Consider the following 21,209-nt stretch of genomic DNA (forward strand, 5'->3'; position numbering starts at 1 on the left):
TTCTAACACGATAGGATTCCTTTAATATCATGATAACGATATGTATCACGGTAGAGGTTTTTTATGTTTTAATAAGGTTTTTCTGTTATGAAAATCTTTAATACCATAGAAATGTTCATAATTCTCAAAAACCTTATACAAGCATAAAAAGAAGATAAAAACAAACAAAACTCAAGCTCAGTGAATATAAACAGTCAATGATGAAGGAATTATAATAAATAATTATGTATACTATGTATAAATATATTTTATTTAAGGTAGAAAAGTGATTTGGTCAAGAGCAGTTCTCTTAACTCTTTCACCGCCAGCGTTTTAAAAAAAAGTTGCCAGCCTGCCCCAGCGTTTTTATGATTTTCACCAAAGTTTAATGCCTTCCAGAAAATGTTCTTTTTTAAATATATAAACATACAATATACCAAATGAAAGAACAGACCCTCTGCTTTCAAACAAAAAACCCCTTTCATCCTACCTTCAGTGGTTCTTTTGCAATCAGCTTTTGAATTTGAGCAAAAAGCAGAGATAATTCCATTTCATAGAGTTCCCATTCAGAGCGATCTTTAAAACAGACACGGACATGCAGCCGCTTGCCATAGGGCAATACTTCCGGGTTGCGGAAGGGCGGAAAATCTCGTCATTGGCGGGGAAGCGTTTTCTCTTAATTGACGAGATATCTCGTCAATGGCGGAGAAAGAGTTAATGCTGTTTCATAAACAAGAGTGATAGACAGGAGCAAAATTAGGTAACTTCCCCTTTAATACCAAAGTCCGGACTCCGAACCCTACTGTATGTTACACATGGGTTTTCTCTTTAAGCCGTTCACTTTCTCTTAACCTTAAATGGTCGTGTTTATGAGGATACTTGCAAAGATGGGAATTTTGACGCATATATGTATAATAAAGCGGAGAAAAATGCTCACGAGCTTAATGAGCATCGGTTGTGCGACTTGCGCGCTCCTCACAGACAGAAAGAGCAGCTGTTGCGCGATCTTCCGCTCTCCTCACACACAGATATAGCGCACACATATAGATCTGTTATTTGTGTTTCAATGACTTAAAATAACTTGTTTTAAAACTGGGGCACTTAAATACGTGCAAACGTTGTTTCCATGACCAAGCGCACAGGCGCGTAACCTCGATAGAAACACGATAGTCCAAAATCTCTACCAGTTGACAAATTTCTACTGGTATAATCATGTCGTGCCCACCCCTATCCTAGCCACATTGGTCTAGAAAATCGCAACTATTAATTTTCCGTCAGTCTTAGTATACGATGTAACTACAGAAGAGTCAAGTTTTAAATAGGAAAAATATCGGAACTCTTTGGCTATTTTTAAGCATGATGCTAACGGTTTAATCAGATTCAGGGCGGCAGTGGCACAGTGGTTCATGTAGGTTATCTACAAACCAGAAGGTTGGTGGTTCAATCCCGGGCTCCACCAGACCAAGTGTCGAGGTGTCCTTGAGCAAAACACCTAACCCCAGCTGCTCCCTACGAGCTGGATGGCGCCTTGCATGGCTGACACTGCTGTTGGTGTATGAATGTGTGAGTGAATAAAAGCGCTATAAAAATGCAGGCCATTTACCATTCAATGGAATATGCTAAGCTATGCTAAAAGTGGTACAACCAGACCCGTAGATCAGCTGAATGAATTCCAAAACAGTAGAAATTAAATGTTTAACTCTAGGGGAGCTCAAAAATAAGAATAGCTGTAAGTAATTACACTGATTTAAGTGTCCTTAGCGTGAACCTCACATACTGTAACATTACAGATATATTTACAGTTGAACATGAATGAAGGAAATTTGCATTTCAGTGAATGAATCTGATGAATCCAGTAACCGCTTCGACTGATTCATAAGAGGATTCTAATTTTATTTTATCCGAAAGAACCAGGCCATCTTATACTGTAAGAGTCATCCGTCCATAACTTGGATTATATTGGTCATGCTTTGTTTTTGCTGTTTGCTGAACATTAGCAACAGAAATATGTTTTCAATTAATTATTTTTTTATCATTTCGCATTTAATTTAATATGCAAGCACAATTTTTGGCATGGAGTTGTACTCAGCAGTGATACTGCTGTCTCGCCATTGTCATCAACACATTTTGTTATAGATCATTAAATGACTCCAGAAGTGCATAAAATCTTCGTAATTAGTTATTTAGCAGATGCTGTTATCCAAAGTGACTTACAGTACATTTATTATACTTGGACAATTGCTCAAGGGCATGAAGGTTATAGCTCATTGCTGGCTTGGCTCATAACAGGAGATCAGGGTTTGGCTAGCAAGCATGGCCCAGTTAGCACCCGCTGGTAGATGCCGTACATGCACCATCTGTTTGTGAAAACGACATTCTTCACTGAGGGTCATTTAAAAGGAGACGTATTAAAATACACATTTTAACTAGATGGGAACCTGAGTGCCCATTAGCAAAAAATGGCAGATTTCCAGTCTGTATTGTACTTTCAGAGGTCCTGCACCACTGAGAAACTATAATTGAGATAAAAGCGAATGCTAACTTGTCTCCAAATATGTGACCCTGCACCTGTCTGTGAATTTCAAGATAAAAATAACATCATCTTTGATATTACAGACAGGGTCACATATTTACCATCAGATGTAAACTCGTCAATCTTGTCTTATACTGCAATACAGCAATGGCTTTCTCTATCCAACTGATTATTTTTGATTCATAACTTAAGGACTAAAGTGGAGTGCCGGATCAAGGTTGAGTATCTTGAGTCTTAAAAAGCTAAAGAGAGATGCAGACACAGTCAGCGAGGGCTAAAAATCAAGCCATCGTTGACTTGCAAAAGTGCGTGTCAAGTGTGCGGTTTTGTGCTGACAGGCGGAAGAGCTTGTTAACTCACAGTAGACGTCCACTCGGATGGATTTGATGGCCGGGGTGCCAAGGCCATTTTCAGCCTTACAGTAATAGCGGCCGCCTTGGTGCCTCTGGATGCGGGTTATGCGCAGTGTCTCGTTGAATACGCTGGAGTCCTGAAAGCGGTCAGTAGCGCTGCCTGCCGTCTTGGTCCATCGTATCTGAAACAAGACCGTGAGAGTTGGAAGAAAGGAGGAAAAACAAAAAGCACTGATTGAGTTAAAAGATATAAATCGGTCAAAAAGCACAAAAGTAAATTTTGCACTCATGTTTTAACTGCTAAGTACACATTCTGGAGATAAAACAGTTCTCGAATCAATTTATCTGACATGTCAATATTTCTTTGAATACACTTGAAATACAATTCACACATGCTTCTTTTGTCCATCCATATGAAAAGCACCACTTATTACCCACTGCTAGCCCATTTCTATAAATAAACTGATGCTTGTTATATATATATGTATATATATGTTATATATTATATATATGTTATATATATATAAATTCTGCAGAGAAAACAAGTTCAAATTCATTTCTCAACATAAAATACTAATGTTTTTTTAAACTGATTTTTAGTCACATCTTTCATGGGTCTTGTCATGCTATCAGTCTTTCACATTTGCTGTTGGGTGACTTTATGCAACTCCCAAGGTTTGCTTTTGCTGAAATTCAAAACTGAAGTGGTCTTTTAATTTTTTGGGGTCTATATATAAAATATGTAACGAATAATGGACGACAGGCCGTTGAATTATTCAAAAATAATTATAATCTAATAATTAAATGTGCTATCTGCAATTATTCCACTTATACCACGGTTATCACAAACATTGCTAAGACATTGCTCTGGTTGTTATTTTAAGACATTTGACATGTTAGATGTGCGCTTATCAATAAATAATGCATATAATAATGCCTGTGGAACATTTCTCAACCGATCAGAATGAAGCATTCAACAGCCCTGTGATAAAAATATATATAAATAAATAAATAGATGTATGTATGTATGTATGTATGTATGTATGTATGTATGTGTGTGTGTGTGTGTGTGTGTCTGTGTGTGTGTTACTGGTAATTATCATGTTGTGGGGACCAAATGGGCCTTATTTTAATGATCTAAATGCATGGTCTAAAGCGCACGGCGCACAATTTAAATGGACATCTGAATCCACTTTTGCTAATTTAACGACCGGAAAAATGGGTTGTGCGCCTAGCACACAGTCTAAAAGGGTTGTTCCTATTCTTGTAATGAGTAATAGGTGTGTTTTGGGTGTAACGTGCCATAAACCAATGAGATTCTCAGTTCTCATCCCCTTTAAAACCAGTTGCGCTCGCGCCATTCCAATTCCCTATTTAGATGGTGGAATTTGTAAACTGAAAAACTAAGTGGAGGAAGAAGACCACTAGTTTAAAGGGATAGTTCGGCCAAAAATGATATTAAACCCATGATTTACTCACCCCCAAGCTGTCCAAGTTGCACGTCCATGGTTTTTCAGACAAACACATTTTCGGATATTTTAGAAAATGTTTTAGATCTTTCAGTTGATTAAATGTAATGTTACGGGGTCCACCCATAGTCCACGACCGTCAAGTCCAAAAAAAGTGCGTCCATCCTTCAGAAATTAAATCCAAACGGCTCCAGGATGATAAACAAAGGTCTTCTGAGGGTAATCCGCGCGGTGTTGTTGTAGAAATATCCATATTTAAAACTTTATTAACGAAAATAAATACCTTCCGCCATCTTAGTCGCGTCCGCATTCAGGATGAGAGCTTACGCAGCCTACGGAGCTGCTGCTCTGTGCCCCCGCCCTCCGAATTTGTCATACGTCACTAAGAAAAGTGCGTACACTACGTTAATACTCTCTCCTGAATACAGAGGAGTCTAAGATGGCGGCGCTAACGGAAGGTATTTATTTTCATTAATAAAGTTTTAAATATGGATATTTCTACAACAACACCGCGCGGATTACCCTCAGAAGACCTTTGTTTATCATCCTGGAGCCGTTTGGATTTATTTTGTGAAGGATGGACGCACTTTATTTGGACTTGAAGGTCGTGGACCCCGTAACTTTACATTTAATCAACTGAAAGATCTAAAACATTTTATAAAATATCCGAAAATGTGTTTGTCTGAAAAACGATAGACATATGCAACTCGGACAGCTTGGGGGTGAGTAAATCATGGGTTTAATATCGTTTTTGGCCGAACTATCCCTTTAAGATTGATGTTTATTAAACAACTGCTCTGTTTTTATTTGTATGGAAATTATGTGTTATTTTTTGGATTAAAACATTTAAAAGTCGTTTTCTTTCAGTCATGGAAGTAAAAATAGTAGGCTTTTAATTGCTGTAAATGAATGGATAGCCTACATAATCAGTGTAATTTAAAAAAAAAATTAACAAATATGCAAGAAAAGGTTGCACTCTAAAAATACTTTATTTGTAACAAACAGGAGAAAACATTTAATTACTTACCAAGCTACATGTGAAGCAGCTCTTTATACCTTCTAACGTCTCATAATCAGTCCTCATTTATGTCCAAGAAACTCAATAAAAATCCTTCACATTTTTTTCAATTTGTGCGCATGATAAGCAAACGTTGTCGTCCTGTTTATAGGCGCATATTACTGACGCGCTCATTCAATAACAAAAACAATATTACGCCATAGACTTTAGAGCAGGTTTTAGTTGGTCAGTGGCGTAGTCTATGTTAGTTGCCTCAAATAGCAACCTGCCAACAATGCCCCTAAACACACCCCATTTTAAGACCAGAATGCCCATGGGCGCAAAATTGGGCGCAAATGCATTTGCTATTTAAGCAATGTGGTGCTAAACGTGAAAATGATGTGGGTGTGTGTCTTGGGTTGTCACATGTATATTTTTGGAGCTTCACCAGTTTCAGTCCTGTATAAGATAACATGACATATTTTATAATAATCATAATCATAATCTCAAATGCCATCTAATAAAAAATTGACAGGGTACTGTACCAACAAACACAATACTGTGTAGTATAACCCTGAAGTAAGCATAAAAAGACAAAAAGCTGCATGTAGAGAGAGAGAGAGAGAGAGAGAGAGAGAGAGAGAGAGAGAGAGAGAGAGAGAGAGAGAGAGAGAGAGAGAGAGAGAGAGAGAGAGATTCTGTAGCTCCTTGTGTACACTCGATCTGCCAACCAGCCAGACAAGTAGAGCAAATTGCCCATTCAGGCCTGGCTTGGCCTTACCGAATCCTGAGTGAGACTTACTGTGTAGATGACCTACATTACAACAGAACCCTCCTTTATCAACCCCGCTGCTCAAGAACCTGAGAGGCGGGAACAACTCAGCTTGAGTCCAGCTTCACAGATCAATGCTCCTTCCTCCCCTTGCAAGTACCAGCATCCTCAGCACAAACATAACCTCCTCTCTTACTTAATTAAAAGCATTTTTCTCGATTTAAAAGACTAAAACATATAAAAATGAAAACTAGTGACTAGGTCTAAGTTTAGATTCTAAGAGAGTCGCAACCTTTGGAAGTGGCATAAATGAAGCCCATTTCATGCTCCGCTGAGGATGGAGGACGGGCGGATTTGTTTACGTACAAATTGGACGTTGGTCAGGAATAACGGCGTATTGGAATTCGTAGGGCTTAGTTACGCTGGATTTCTTTGCAAGCTCGAACAGAAAATAAGGCGACTAGAGAAAAGTGCTTAGTCCAGTATGTCTGCATGTATTGAGGTAGACTATAGCTGACAGCACACAAAGACGAATCTTAACTTTTTCAGGGGTGAGAAAGTGGAACAGGGTGATTTGTATACAGTATTATGCAATTCGGTACAATACCCTCTCTGATCCAGATGAGACATTGTATAGCCACTTTATTAGGCTTGCCTACTGCAAGGAATATTCTTAAAGGATTAGTCAATTTTCTTAAAAAAAAACCCAGATAATTTACTCACCACCATGTCATCCAGTTTTAATGCAGTTTAAATTGCAGTTTCAAAGGATCTCAAACGAGGCATAAGGGTCTTATATAGCGAAAGGATTGACATTTTTGGCAATCAAAAAAATATGCACTTTTAAACCACAACTTCTCGTCTATCTCCGGTCATGTGATGCCCCAGCGCAACCTCACGTAATACGTCAATTACGTCAAGAGGTCACGGATGACGTATGCGAAACTACGCCCCAGTGTTTCCAAGTGTGGACCGTTCCGATGTTGTTGTATGTCGAATGATACTTATTAATGTCTTTGTGTCAGTTTATTGTTTAAAATGGTCCGCAAATGTTTGTTTCACATATGTAACACGTCACCTTTTGACGTCATTACGTAATTACTTGAGGTTGCGCTGGCTCTTCACACAGCCGGAGGAAGAAGAAGTTGTGGATTAAAAGTGCATATTTTTATTTGCCAAAAATAACAATCGTTTCGCTCCTTTTGCCTCGTTTGCAATATTAAACTGCAATATTAAACTGCATTAAAACTGTTAAGTGTTGGGGTCCATTAAAGTCCATTAGAATGAGAAAAATCCTGGAATGTTTTCCTCAAAAAACATAATTTCTTCTCGACTGACCAAAGAAAGACATCAAGATTTTGGATGACATGGTGGTGAGGAAATAATCTGGATTTATTTTAAGAAAATTGACTAATCCTTTAAAGGAACAGTAACATTAAATTAACATTCTGTCGTCGTATACTTGACTGTAAATTTGGGAGTGTTGTTTCCTGCACAGAGCCACCATTATACGGCTTCAGAATACTTGGAAAATGCTTTTATGGTGCTATGAAGATTAACAGCCTGTAGTCAATTTTTGCTTTCAGTGTTTGGAAAACATACGCACAGATATTTTCTCTAGCGTGAATGTGATAAAAAGCCATACGGGTTCGTAACGGTTTGAGGGTGAGCAATCATATTTTTAGGGTGAACTATTCATTTAAAAGTAATTCTGCTCATTTTTATGAAATTATTGTGTACAGTTGTGTGGATATTATAAGGACGTTAATAATGAGGCTATCAGCTACACCACAAAATGTCTGAGCAATTAAGTTACTCGGATTATAATGAGATTACTGCTATCCCTCAGATTCAAGTCAATGAGATCAAATGCCTCATTAAAAAGACATCTGCTAAGACTTCAAAAGTGTTGCCACTAAAAAAGCAACGCAAATAAATCAAAAGTCTTATAATATATTTCTGCGTTAGCAGCGATCACGATTCAGGCGAAATGCCGGGGAAGTGATAACAATTTGAAGGCAACCCACTGTCTTCTCAACCAAAGTGCCTCCATAAATAGTCATATAACTGTGGAAATGACATGCCTCCAGACCTCATGTCATACACTACAGAGGAAAATATTATTCAGGGGGAAAGGAGGAAAAGATTTTTTTTGTACAGCTTCAGACGGCGCGGACCGCCCACAGTTCGCTCACTATCTGTCTGATGCATACTGCCACAAAACTGGAAGAGTACTGATGTCTGACTTTACATTGCTTCAGTAAGGGTGCACAGGTTTTTTAATATACTGTACACTGTCAGACAAAATGGTCCAAAAATGGTCCCAAGCTGTCACTGAGACGCCTTAAAAAAGGTTGTAATATGTACCATTTAGGCATAGATAGTATGTATACATAGGCGCCATTTCCCATAGAAGTGGGAAATGGCCGAGCACCCACAAAAAAATGCCAGATTTGCTCAATTAATTTGAATTAAAAATGCTTTTTAAATTAAGTGGATAAAGGGGCACCTTACATTTCGGGTCTACTATAAAAGCATGAAGAAAACGCAACCGCGCCGCTATAAATTTTTTCAAGGTGCTTGGGTGCTTAGGTGCTATCTGCCGATGCTAAGTAACCTAAAGGCCATTTTTACGTGTATGTGAGGGTCTGCGTACAGTGCATTTTTGTCATCAGAAGATTGTGCGTGTACTGTACACACCGCTGGATTTTTTTTAAACCCTGGATCGCAATGTGCATGTTTACATGTACGAGTAAAATAAACTGGCTGTGCATTCGACCGTGTGCATACATTTGTGTACATATAAAAAACAGGCTACAGTTTCAATGGACACATGTGCGTTGTCGCAGTTATACGTCTGGGTTGATCTTAACTTATGGTCTCTGTTTGTTTAATGGTCTGACTAGTGGCTAAACTGAACTTTGGAATAAATACCTCGCCGAATATAACAAATGTTTTGGTTTCCTAAAGTTGAGGGAAGACGACGTTTATGGATCACCACTATGTGAACGGAGGTTTGGCAGCCGATCTGTAGTTAATATTGTATACATTATATAGTACAAATTTTACACAGTAATGTTAGCTCAGTGTAGTTTTTGATACGCTTAAGCTATGATTTGAACCTAGGTAATCTACTTTTGCTTGTTATCAGAAATAAACTACTCGAAAGGTTTCTTTGCGGAGTTTACCGGAAGTAACGTTTGTTCCACGAAAACCGTTTGTATATGTTGTTACTGCTGAAATCGCCTATATTTTGGGCTTTGGGTTGTGCCAAGCACCCACCCTCGGAAAAAGAAATCGGCCCCATGTATGTATACATTAGGTACCAATTTGTACCATTTAGGTGCAGATATCTATACATTTGGTACCAATATGTACCTTTTAGGTACTACTTCAACATATTTATGTACACTTTTTGACAGTGTATTCCCTTAGTGAGAGCCGTTTTTGGACCTTTTTTCCTGACATTTTCTACTAGTGATGTGCGGGTCATCTCATAACCGGGACGGGTTGGGGCAGGTGAACAAAATGTCATTTTATTGCTGGGCAAGTCATTTAAATCAATATAAAAAAAAACATATATCAGGGTTTCCACACTCAAGGACCTTTCAAGGACTTTCCAGGTCCAACACTCTCAAATTCAAGGACTAAATAGGGGGAAACATTTCAAGTGAGAGAAAGGTTACAACTTGCGCTGCGACACTGCAGTGACACTTTGGGGACGCCTCCAGGGGTAAGTGCGTCTGAATGTGTATATCAAATTCAACCAATGGTGAGGCTTAACGGCAAAGACAGGGTGACGCAGGAGCCAGGAAGTATATCGCTATATGAAATATTGCCAAAGACGGCGTTACAGGGACGAAGGAAGTATGGCAAAGGAGACGCAGTTTCTTGTTCCCTTCTCAGGTTACATACGTAACCAGAGACGTTTTCATGTGTCAAACACAACTATGCAAAAAAGCATTTTGGTATGAATCAACATTCGCATACAGAAGATATAAGCATTTAAAGCAAACAGTTTAGCACGTGTGCTTAAAAAGTCTAGAATTTTTATAATATTATCCTACACTACACAGGGAATAATATGGATTTTTTTCCAGGAAAACTTCTTGCATAAAATAGATTCAAGCACTTTCAATGACCTGTATCTATGCATGGATATTTTAAAAAACTTCCCAGGGCCTTGGAATTTTTTCCCCAGATTCACAAACTTTCAAGGATTTCAAGGACCTGTGGAGACCTTGATATATGTTGCGTGCAATTCCCGAGCCTATATTAAATATTTGGGAATATATATTTTCATTATTTTTATTAGGTTCTATGATAACGTTAAATGTTGGCTTATGTAGCAATAATATTTGGGGCGGGCCAAATATTGCATAAAAGCGTGACCCGCAGGTTGGAAAAAATCCTGACCCGCGCATCACTATTTTCTACTGTTACTGTGTTTTCTGTATCATTCATTGAGAGTAAAATAAATGTTTTTATGGCTGTCTATTATTGTGTTTTATCTTGATTTGATATATTACTTTACATGTCAGTCACAAGAATCTTGCTGTCTAAACTGGGGGTTTTGACAAACCGCACCATGCCTATTGCTGAAGGTCTGGCAATGTTCAGTAATTGTAACCTGGATTATCTTCAAAACATTCATAACCTTGCATTTTATAATAAATGCACTGAATGATAAAAGGTATTATTTTCTAAAGTGCTTCAAAATATCTTTTGTGTCCAAATTATCTAGTCAAGCTTTCTTTCACTGTCAGTTTCTAGTGGTTCAGCGCTTCAGACTGCTTGAGCCAGGACCCTGATGAGAGTTCAGTGACGATAGGCTCAATATGTCAGATGCAGACAGAAAGCGCCTATAAAGAGCTCTATATATAGCCTACAGCTTCCTCTGCTCATCATAAAGCAGTCCAGGGCTTCTCTTCCTCTGGCTCTCATTGTCTGTGAGAAAAACTGAAAAAAAAAAAAAAAACGGTGAACCTTAGAAAAAGGGTGTTTTAAAGGCGCACAGTAATTACTGTTTAATGTTCTTCGATGCGAATTACGATTTGGTCATAAAATGGCTTAAGTTGACCCTGGTGCTAATCTGACTGAGAGAGATTTTGGACAGGAGCCATGCATTAAGACGTTCATGTTAATTCAGACATTCATTAAGGCACACAGTGAGTATGTTTAATCAGATTTTGGAGTCCTAGATTAAGAACATCAAGATGTGAGAACACTTTTGTCTTCATAAGAGTAATCACACGTCACTTTTACTCACACTTTTAAACTTGGGGTTACGGATAGTAACCTGAGCACAAAAAGAAGTACAAAATTTGACAGCTTTACGGCACACGTCACTTCCTCAAATTCGGAAGTGAGAGCGCAACTATTTATTTTCCTGATGTTTTTGTCATGGCCGAAGCAGCAACTAAGAAAAATAAACCCAAGGTTTTGTTGAAGGAGACCAGAAAGAGAAAACGGGAGAGTGACAGAATAAAAGGAAGGATTAGGATCAATATTGGGCCAGCGTTCAAACGCTGGCATGAACTAAAGGAGGAGAAGGCGTTCCTCACCGTTACTGACTTGGCCGTCATGCTTTTGGACTAGTAAGTAATGTAATATTGATTGCATATATAAGTACTGTATGGAACACTAGTTTTTTGTTTAACGTGAATTTTGCTGGAGGCTACTTGAGGAGTGTAGAGAGTGACTTATATCACGTGACCCTGTGACACCATGTTAGTGTCAAGGACCTACGACATGGGTGACCCGGGTTTGATTCCCCTTTTATTCCCCTTATTTATTTAATATATACTTTAACCAAGTGACCACCGTTACAACTGGCTTGTAAACGTGAACTACGCGATCTTTTGGCGTTTGAAAAAAATAAACCCCTCTAGCGGCGCTAGACGTGAAAAATACATGTCTAGCGTCCCCTAGTGGGCAAACATTCTGCAGTGTGCCTTTAAAATTTAAATTACATTTCATTAAAGGCTGGGTATCTGATTTAGAAAAATGCTAACTTTAGCCTACTAGCACTGAAATCACAAATCCACCCTACTTTCAAAATTGCATGCGTTCAATTATTGCATTCAGTCTAGGTTCAATGATTTGTTGATCATGTTTTGGTCCTACGCCTTTCACGGATGACATTAATTTATACAAATACATTTAAACACTTTAACATATCTATCAGGATGTGAGGAGACTTTTAACCAGCATATCCAAAATGTTTCTGGATCAAATCAGATACACCGCATTTAATAAAATGACAAAGAAATAAAAATGACTAAATTTTTTTCTTATATTTCCATTTAAAAATATTTTGGTGGGTGCCAGGATAGATAACGCCTATTTAAATGGGTTGCAAAATAAAAAGTTTGGGAACCTGCATCAGACTACGCCTGGAAATACTGTCATTTTTAAATGCTTATTGCTATTATTTTCCTAAATTCATTTTCGAAAAACAGCTAGATTGATTCAAAGCAAAAAAGCTTATATATATATATATATATATATATATATATATATATATATATATAAAAAAGCAATTGGACGCATTTCTGTGCGAATGCAATTCGTCAGGGTTCAAACAAGAGATGAAACATGAAAGATTCATACGTAACAATCTTGCTTTATTTCATTTGTAACCAAACCATTCATGAGCCCCATTCACTTCCATAGTATTCTTTTTTCCTACTATGGAAGTGAATGTTGCTCATGGTAAGTTTGGTTAAAAACATCTCTCAAAATATCTTCCTTTGTGTTCATAAGAACAAAGAAATGAATACAAGTTTGTAACAACATGAGGGTGAGTAAATGATGACAAAATTTTCATTTTTAGGTGAACTATCCCTTTAAAAGGTACATATGTATATCTGTACCTAAATGATACACATTAGTACCTTTCTAATGGTGCTTTTCTACTGCATAGTATCCCATGGTTTGGTTTGGGTCAGCTTACTTTTGGGGGCTTTTCCACTGGGTGCAGTACGTAGTACCCAATACTTTTTAGTACCACTTCGGTCGGGGGTTCCAAGCGATCCGAGCTGATACCAAAACGTGACGCAAAAACACTGTAGATCACTGATCATCACTACCAGCATCATCTCTATAATGTAAAAGATTAGCTTTACCTTCATGCTAGCTTGCGCTGTCTCGAGCAAACCTGTTGTCATCTGTGCTTTGCTATAAGTTCCCAAACTTCCTTTTAGCGATGAAAAACATCCACAGGTTTTGAATCAGGAACACCATAACAGTTTTTTCCAGACTTGCAGTTTGTGGCAGCACATTCGCGACGCGCAGTCTGCATATATGCTTAAATGCAACTTAAATGAGGCTCAGCGGAGGGCGTCGACTGACGCCACGGGTGTTTGTACAGAAACTGTCATGTGAGAGAGAGGTAGTGATAAACACGATGTGCAAACATCTATTTGTGGTGGTCAATTTTAATTTTGTGGCCGACTGAGAAATAAATAAATTTATGGGAATGTAAAACAACGCTCTCACTTGTATGATGTCACAGCAGTCGGCAGCGCAAATATAACCACACGCCTATAATCCCTCCCACTCCAAAGTGTTACTAAACTTGATGGAAAAGCTAACCAAGCCAAAGTGAGTTGAGCTGACCCGACCTGAAAACAAACAAACCGTAGGGTACTATCCAATGAAAAAGCACAAAGTTACTGCCCCAGTGACAGCTAGAGACAATTTTTCTGACAGTGCATACTGCATTAGTGACACACAAAAAGTGTGACAACTATAAAAATATTGATTTCCTTACACAAACCAGCAGTATGCCAACTAAAGTCTTCCCTCACGACTATGACACTACACACTAAGAAGGATTTCTTAGTAAACATTTGGAATTTAGGACTCTTGTGAGCTTTCCAAAGTCTGACAGAGATCCGCAGGGAATCGGTGAGCTCTTCTGCAGTCGTGCAGATTCAGTGATTTCCCCTGTGGCTGTCTCCTCTCTCCACTCATTCACTGGGGCTGCTCTTCCTCTCCACTGAAAATACAGCACTGAGACCAGGATGAGAGGTCTAGAGTGCTGCCTATCTATAACCACACTCAGGCTATGAGACTGATAAGCCTTCTGCAAGATACACTGAAGGGCGGGACATTGGGAGAATTAAGATCACTTCACTGAGGGTGAATTGAAGAGTGCTACATCGAGTGTAACAAGTGAATAACACGTATGTAGAGAAATAAATGCGATATTTTGTTATCTTTCTGAGATAACCACATGCTACATTATTTAATGTTATATCTTACTGTATGCATTTGAGCTGTGAAGCGTATAGCATGACGTAAGTGTGTCTTATTTTGTCAAATCTTATTTTGTTTTTTCTATAATGTGACTGAAGCCCTTGGGGTCTGTGGAGGTAGTACAGATGCTCCGTAGAGACATGTATATAAATACACACGCATATGCGACCCTGGACCACAAGACTTTAAGTCGCATGGGTATACTTGTAGCAATAGCCAACAATACATCAAAATGATTTACAAAAAGCTATTATTTTCCTATCCTAACTAACCATACATCAATGGAAAGCCTATTTATTCAGCTTTCAGATTATATATAAATCTCAATTTCAAAAATGTACCTTTATGACTTTATGTTTTGTGGTCCAGGGTCACTTATCGAGGGGGGAGAACCAGAGGGGCATAAGTGACAATTCACCAACTTTACAGGAGGGCAAGAAAAAAAGGATCATGGATCGGACTTTGTGTACTAATTTCAATATATATATATATATATGAAGAGTTTGGTTCCAAAACACGATAAACGCCATTTAAAAAAGGGTTACCACCAAAATCAGTATTGTATCAGGTCAGTATTAAAAAGTAAAATCTTAATTTTACGCAAAATCCAATATCCGCTGTGTTTTTCTGTCATCTTTTCTCCCTTTTTTCCCAAAACGCGATAAACATCAGTCCTCCTTTTCTGCAGAATGCAATAAATCCCCTTAACCAATCACAGCGCACCATTCCACGCATTGTAAATAACAATGGTGGCACTTTGAATACACACAAAATCCTAGTTTTTCTTGTACTTCCTGATCAACAAACAAACAAAAACAAAATAATACTTTTGTTGGCATTGATAAACCTGTGGTGCTTTTCTGTGACGGGAAAGAAATGTAAGCCATCAAAATCTTATGTGAGAGGCACTCAAGAGACAGGAAAAATGCCGGCTGTTGTTTGTTCTCACACGACAGCATCAAGCTTCTGTCATGCTAACACATTGACCCAGGGGATTTTATGAAAACTTTCCATTATTTTACGCGAAGTCAACGAAAATCGACCAGGACCAAAACATTTTACAGCTGATCGCTGTCAAAAAAGTTCAGCGACGACGTCCCAAGGATGACAGCAGCAATGACATTGTTCTTAATATGACAAAGTAAGCGTTTTGATTAACTCTTTCACCGCCAATGACGAGATTTTCCGTCTTTCCGCAATACCGCTATTATCCACCAGGTGGCTTTTTAAACCTGGAAGTATTGCCCTATGGCAAGCGGTTGCATGTCCGTGTCTGTTTTAAAGATCGCTCTGAATGGGATCTCTATGAAAAGTCCGTCACAAAAATGGAATTATCTCTGCTTTTTGCTCAAAATGTGGTGTTTTTGCAGAAACCTACCCATATTCAAAAGCTGATTACAAAAGAACCACTGAAGGTAGGATGAAACGTTTTTTTTGTTTGAAAGCAGAGGGTCTGTTCTTTCATTTGGTATATTGTATGTTTATATATTTAAAGAAGAACATTTTCTGTAAGGTATTAAACTTTGGTGAAAATCATGAAAAACTCTGGCGCTGGCTGGCAACTTTTTAAAAAAACGCTGGCGGTGAAAGAGTTAATGCCATTAATGTTTATTTTTTAATCAGTGTATACCAGTCAACTAAATTAATATAACATGAGAAAGATGAATGCACATTTATATATTGATTCAATAGATTTATAGCATTTTGAAAAAAAAAAACTGGTCATGGATTTATTGCATTTTGTGGAAAAAAAATAATCTGTTTTTATAATAAATCTTTGAAAATCAAATTACGGATTTGATGTTTTATGTTTTTATAACCTAAAGATGCTATGTGAAAGTTTGTAACAGAAAATACTGGTTTTCATCTTGTCACTTTCTTGGTATAGAAAACACATTTTTACAGAAATGTGTGACCCTGAAATCCATGCTAAATTCTTATCATTTAATTTTGATATTAGGAACATCAAAGTTTGATTTCAGTCATTGATTCACATTCATTTCAATATTTGACAAGACCTTAATCAGTCAATATTAAAGATATCAAGGTTATATTTTCACACAATGTACTTTACATTATGTAGGATGATTTTATGTTGAAAAATTACCTTAGCTGGGTTTTCACATATTGGTCACAAATGTGAATAAACATTACTGTATTATAATATAAAAAGCATTACATTGTACAATATAAAAAAAGTAGATGTATGTAATAACAGTTATTACAAAGTGATTCTGAGAAAATTTCACTGTTTTGTCAAGGACACCCCTTGTGTTAGCTGAGAATCTGCGTGAGGAGGTCTTTGCTGGATGTGGTGTAAAGTATAATGCATTTTTTTTCTCATTGTAAGCTCTCTATTATATCAGGGCTCTGTAATAAATTGAAATATGCCAGTTCATTGAGTATTACATGCTAGTGTATTGTATTTTCACAGAATGTCTCGGTAGTTAAGTCGATGCAACTCAAATTCATTTTCCATTTTCCAGTCATTTTCACTCTTTATTTGTTTCTTATTTGTCTGTTATTGTGTTTCCTTATATCTACTAAATTGTATTTTTCGCTGTATTTTAGTTTGTATCAAAGCTTTTCAATAAAAGCAATTTTCAAATCATTTTATTTCCTTTGCAAACAACACACACACACACAAAAGGTGCTGTAAAGGTTCTCCATAGTGATGCAATAAAAGAGTCATTTTTGGTTCCCCAAAAAACCTTTTAGTCAAAGGATTTTTAAATAACCATTTCTTTCTTACATCATTTTAGTGTGCAGAACCTTTGCTCTATAAAGAACCTTTAAAAGCATTGAAAACCATTGAAACTGAGGTGGCACGCATATTTTTATCTGTTACTTTGTTTCATGGGCAAAATATGATTAGTTCTTTACTTTTTTTTGAGATTGTCGTTGTTTTAATTATGTGCTTCATTCTGGACGCAATTAATTATTAATGAATTATACTGTACAAACCCAGATGCAACAACCTAACCCTAACCTAAGTAACCCTAACCCATACTGTATAAATATATCCTTAAGCCATTTCCTGGAGCTGCGTGTCATAGCTGCATGTGTATGGTTCTTCGTCTAATTTGGATGTAGCGGCATTTCACCGTAATTCATTGAGAAGCATAACAAGCATCATCGGCCGATATATCGGTGCACCCCTACTAACCATCATTGTGCATGGTCGCGGATTAACTGTACAAAGATGATAGTTCAAAGTCCATTTCTTAATGTTTATATCTAGGTTCACCTTTAGAAGGGTGCAGAATCATTATGTGTACACGGGGTTAGTTGAAACACGGACTGTTTACATTGTTGCACAAGGTTAAGCGTTTTGCTTTTCCAGTATTTTTTCACGCTGCCAAAAGACGATCTCCCGCAAATTATTAAAAATGTATAATGTTTTTCCAGAGAGTTATTGATGAACGAGTGTTTTGGTGGCATGTAAGTAAATTTTTTCATCATATGGTTTTTTAGTTTCTAAGTTGGGTGTGTAAGATACCAAATCCAATGTTATGTCATATTAATCGGTGTCTTGTTGATTAAACATAGCATCGTTTTGAAATATGTCTGCAGCTCTTAGCAACTTTTTTGGTGGGCTTGAAAATATTTTGACCCAGCGGGGTTAATTGTAACGCTGTGTTACAACTAACCCCTCAGCACTTACGATATGAAAACCGCTAACGTTAGCGCAATTCTTGCCGTTGTTTTTAATTGACTACACACGAATGATTGCTGGTTGCCAAAAAAATAAATGTGTATGTCTTATCAAAACCGTGTGTCAAATTTATTTTTGTTCATATCTTTAATATTGATTGAATAAGGTCACGTCAAAGATTAAAATCATAATGAAATGAATGACTAAAATCAGACTTTGATGCTTAATATCTCAGAATTTGATTTTTGAAACTGTAGTATGGTTATTACAGACTGGGTCACATATAAAAAAAATATGTCATAATTGTGCTGCTTTTCTCACATATTTACACATTTGTATCCATTTACTGTATAATTGTACTATTGTAAGAAAGGGGCTGGATGAATGAATACAGTGTGGATGCCTGTCTATTATAGACAGATATATAAACAATATCCACTTCAAGTATATCGACAAAATAGGATTGAAATATTTGCCTGCAAACTTAATTTTTAGCAAGTGTTACAACTAACCCCCTGCCTGTTACAATTAACCCCACCTATGGGGTAAGTTGTAATGTTTGCACTTCTGTCACGTTTGGTGTAATTGTCCAAGAATGATAAGTACTAGAAACAAACTTCAAATGTTCATTTGTAGCAGAGATGTGTGTGTTACTTGTGTAAAAATATAAATAATCAAACTCAAATATTTTTTGAATGATTGAGCCAAAACCAAAAAGCGTTAGGTTGTGCCCCGCCCTCCCTTCCTAATGTGACCCTTATGAGTCACATAGGTATGTTTGTAGCATTACGAGCTGCCTCAAGCTGACGATTGAAAGGTCAGAGGTTAGTAAACACCAAGAACCTCACCTGTGGCCGTGGATGCCCCGATACCAGACAGGTCAGCTCCAAAGTTTCCCCTTCTCGGATAGTGTACACCCTCTCGGTATATCGTTCTTCCTCTATGTTGCACGCATGACCGGAGTGGATGATCCGGACGTTTGGTGGAGCTGCGACAAAGAAAAGAAAACAAAAGCGAGATATAGCTGAGTTTGCCAGATCGTTTAAGGTCACATCACGATCATCCGTCCGCATGCAGAAAGCTGTCACGGAGAAAAATAAAATCCTTGCCACGCGAGACTGATGCTTTCAAGCAAATCAAATTCAAGGTGAGGCATTGTAATCATTCACCTTGCTCCAACAGATGTAATTTGCACAGCACAGGTGACTAGAAGGATCTCCGACTTGCATTTCCAACCAATTTCGTAGACAAAAATACCCTCTTCTAAGCATTACCTTATATTACATCCCAAAGATGTGTGGGCGACTGATGAGGCAGAGTGCCTATTATTGATTTCTCTTGTAAGCAAAAGAACTCAGCTCTTCTATACTGCAGTATGGCTGCTGATGATGTTTCCTGCACTGATCTTCACTTACCGAGCACTTCATGGATGCAATTTCTGCACACACTCGGATATTCTCATTGAAGCTCTTTTGGGCTTTCTACTGTTTACCGCTGTTTTATAGTTCACACTTGGAATAGGCTCCTTACACATCAGCTTTACTGACGCAGAAGTTACCGTGAGACAGAGGAGGTATCACAGTGGGGAAAATTCACTAATGAAGTGCGCCCGCTGATAGTCATAGGCGCGATTATTTGCACGCACTGTCTGTCTTGTTTTAGCACCCCATACGCTATATGAATTATGCAAATCAGGTAATGGCTCAAACGCAGCTAGAAATGTAGTTCAGAATGTAATTTGCATGGTGCAAATCCCATTGACGGGGGTCGGATCTGAATGCTGTTTTTTGGGTAATGCAGAAAGCATGCTAAACTATAATGTATATCTGTCTTGTTTAATTTATGAATTTTTTTATGTGAGGCTGTGTACTTTTGCCATACGCTGTAAAAAGTTGGATCAACCTAAAGAAAATACTTCAATTGGTATCACATAAAAAAATTTAACTTTAAATTTTTACTTTAGGTTAAACATGCCCATCCTATATGCATGGTTATAACTCTTTCCATGATCAACAGAAAATATACACAACAATGTCTTTTAATAACATTGTTTACTGGCTCCAATTACGTGGCGATAATATTGTGTGATATTAAATGAGGAGTAAAATAGTGCTACACTGAAAAAAATTATTTACTTATTTTGGATTTACAAAAAAATTGATATAGTGCATCATTTTTGCACCCACTTTTTAAAGTAAGTTTTAAATGGAATTTTAAGCAGTTTAAGCAATTGCAATTTTTAAAGTAAATTTTACATGGAATTTTAAGCAGTTTAAGCTTAAAAAATAAATAAACCATTGCTTAAAATTCCATGTAAAACTTGCTTAAAAAGAGGGACGCAAAAATGACGCACTATATTTTTAGTAATTCGATCTAATTATTTTTAAAACTGTAAAAATGATTTCCATTCTCAGCAAATATAGATAAAAAATATCAGATTTTACTTATGCATTTAAGTAAAATTGATTCATGTCCTTAGCAAATATAGATAAAATAAATGTAAAGATTTTACTCATTAATTTAAGTTTTGCACATTACTTGAATTATGGCTATAATTATTACTAAATATACTGCGCTTTTGGTTTACTTATATTATTAGATAACACTATAAGCAATTTTGAGCAAAGTCAAGATTCACGTGACGCAGACCAGGAGCCTGCTTCTATGCCATGCAATAGATATTTTATTATTTATTAGTAATGGGAAAAGATTAATCGCGATTAATCGCATACAAAATAAAAGTGCATTTTTGCATCATATATGTGTGTGTACTGTGTGTAATTATTATGTATATTTAAACACATTTTTATTTATATATCCATTTTTTGTTTATATATAATATAGAATATATAAAAATATAAATAAATATATATGGGTCAGTGACAAAAACAGTTGGCAAGATGAGAAATTCAAAAATCTTGTTTATTTCAATGCACATAGTGTATTTATCAGGCATGTGATTGGCTAAGGACAAAAAAGCAGGAAAATATATTGAGACCCCCCCCCACACACACACGCCAATCAAACTGGTGGCGGATCTATACCAGGGTACCCCCAGGATTGTCAAACCTAAATTCAAGGCTTTTTAAGACCTTTTTAATACCACTTCAAAGGAAATTTAATACCTACATCGCACCCATTTGGGTAGAATAAATCATTTTAAATAACGTAATATACCTCAAATAATTA

The 21,209-nt window shown here is 37.1% G+C and overlaps 1 protein-coding gene across 1 annotated transcript in view; it reads right to left on the reverse strand.

Annotated features, from left to right (window-relative positions):
• mdga2a (MAM domain containing glycosylphosphatidylinositol anchor 2a) overlaps window positions 1-21,209 on the reverse strand; it is a 236,887-nt gene that overhangs the window by 161,793 nt on the left and 53,885 nt on the right. The window contains exons 2-3 of the mRNA XM_065288298.2: window positions 18,869-19,008; window positions 2,873-3,047 (exon numbers count right to left, since the gene is read on the reverse strand). Of these exons, the coding sequence (XP_065144370.1) occupies window positions 2,873-3,047; window positions 18,869-19,008 (315 nt within the window). The remainder of the gene's footprint in view (window positions 1-2,872; window positions 3,048-18,868; window positions 19,009-21,209) is intronic.

Source organism: Paramisgurnus dabryanus, chromosome 17 (assembly GCF_030506205.2).
Source record: "Paramisgurnus dabryanus chromosome 17, PD_genome_1.1, whole genome shotgun sequence".
Classification (NCBI taxonomy): Eukaryota; Metazoa; Chordata; class Actinopteri; order Cypriniformes; family Cobitidae; genus Paramisgurnus; species Paramisgurnus dabryanus.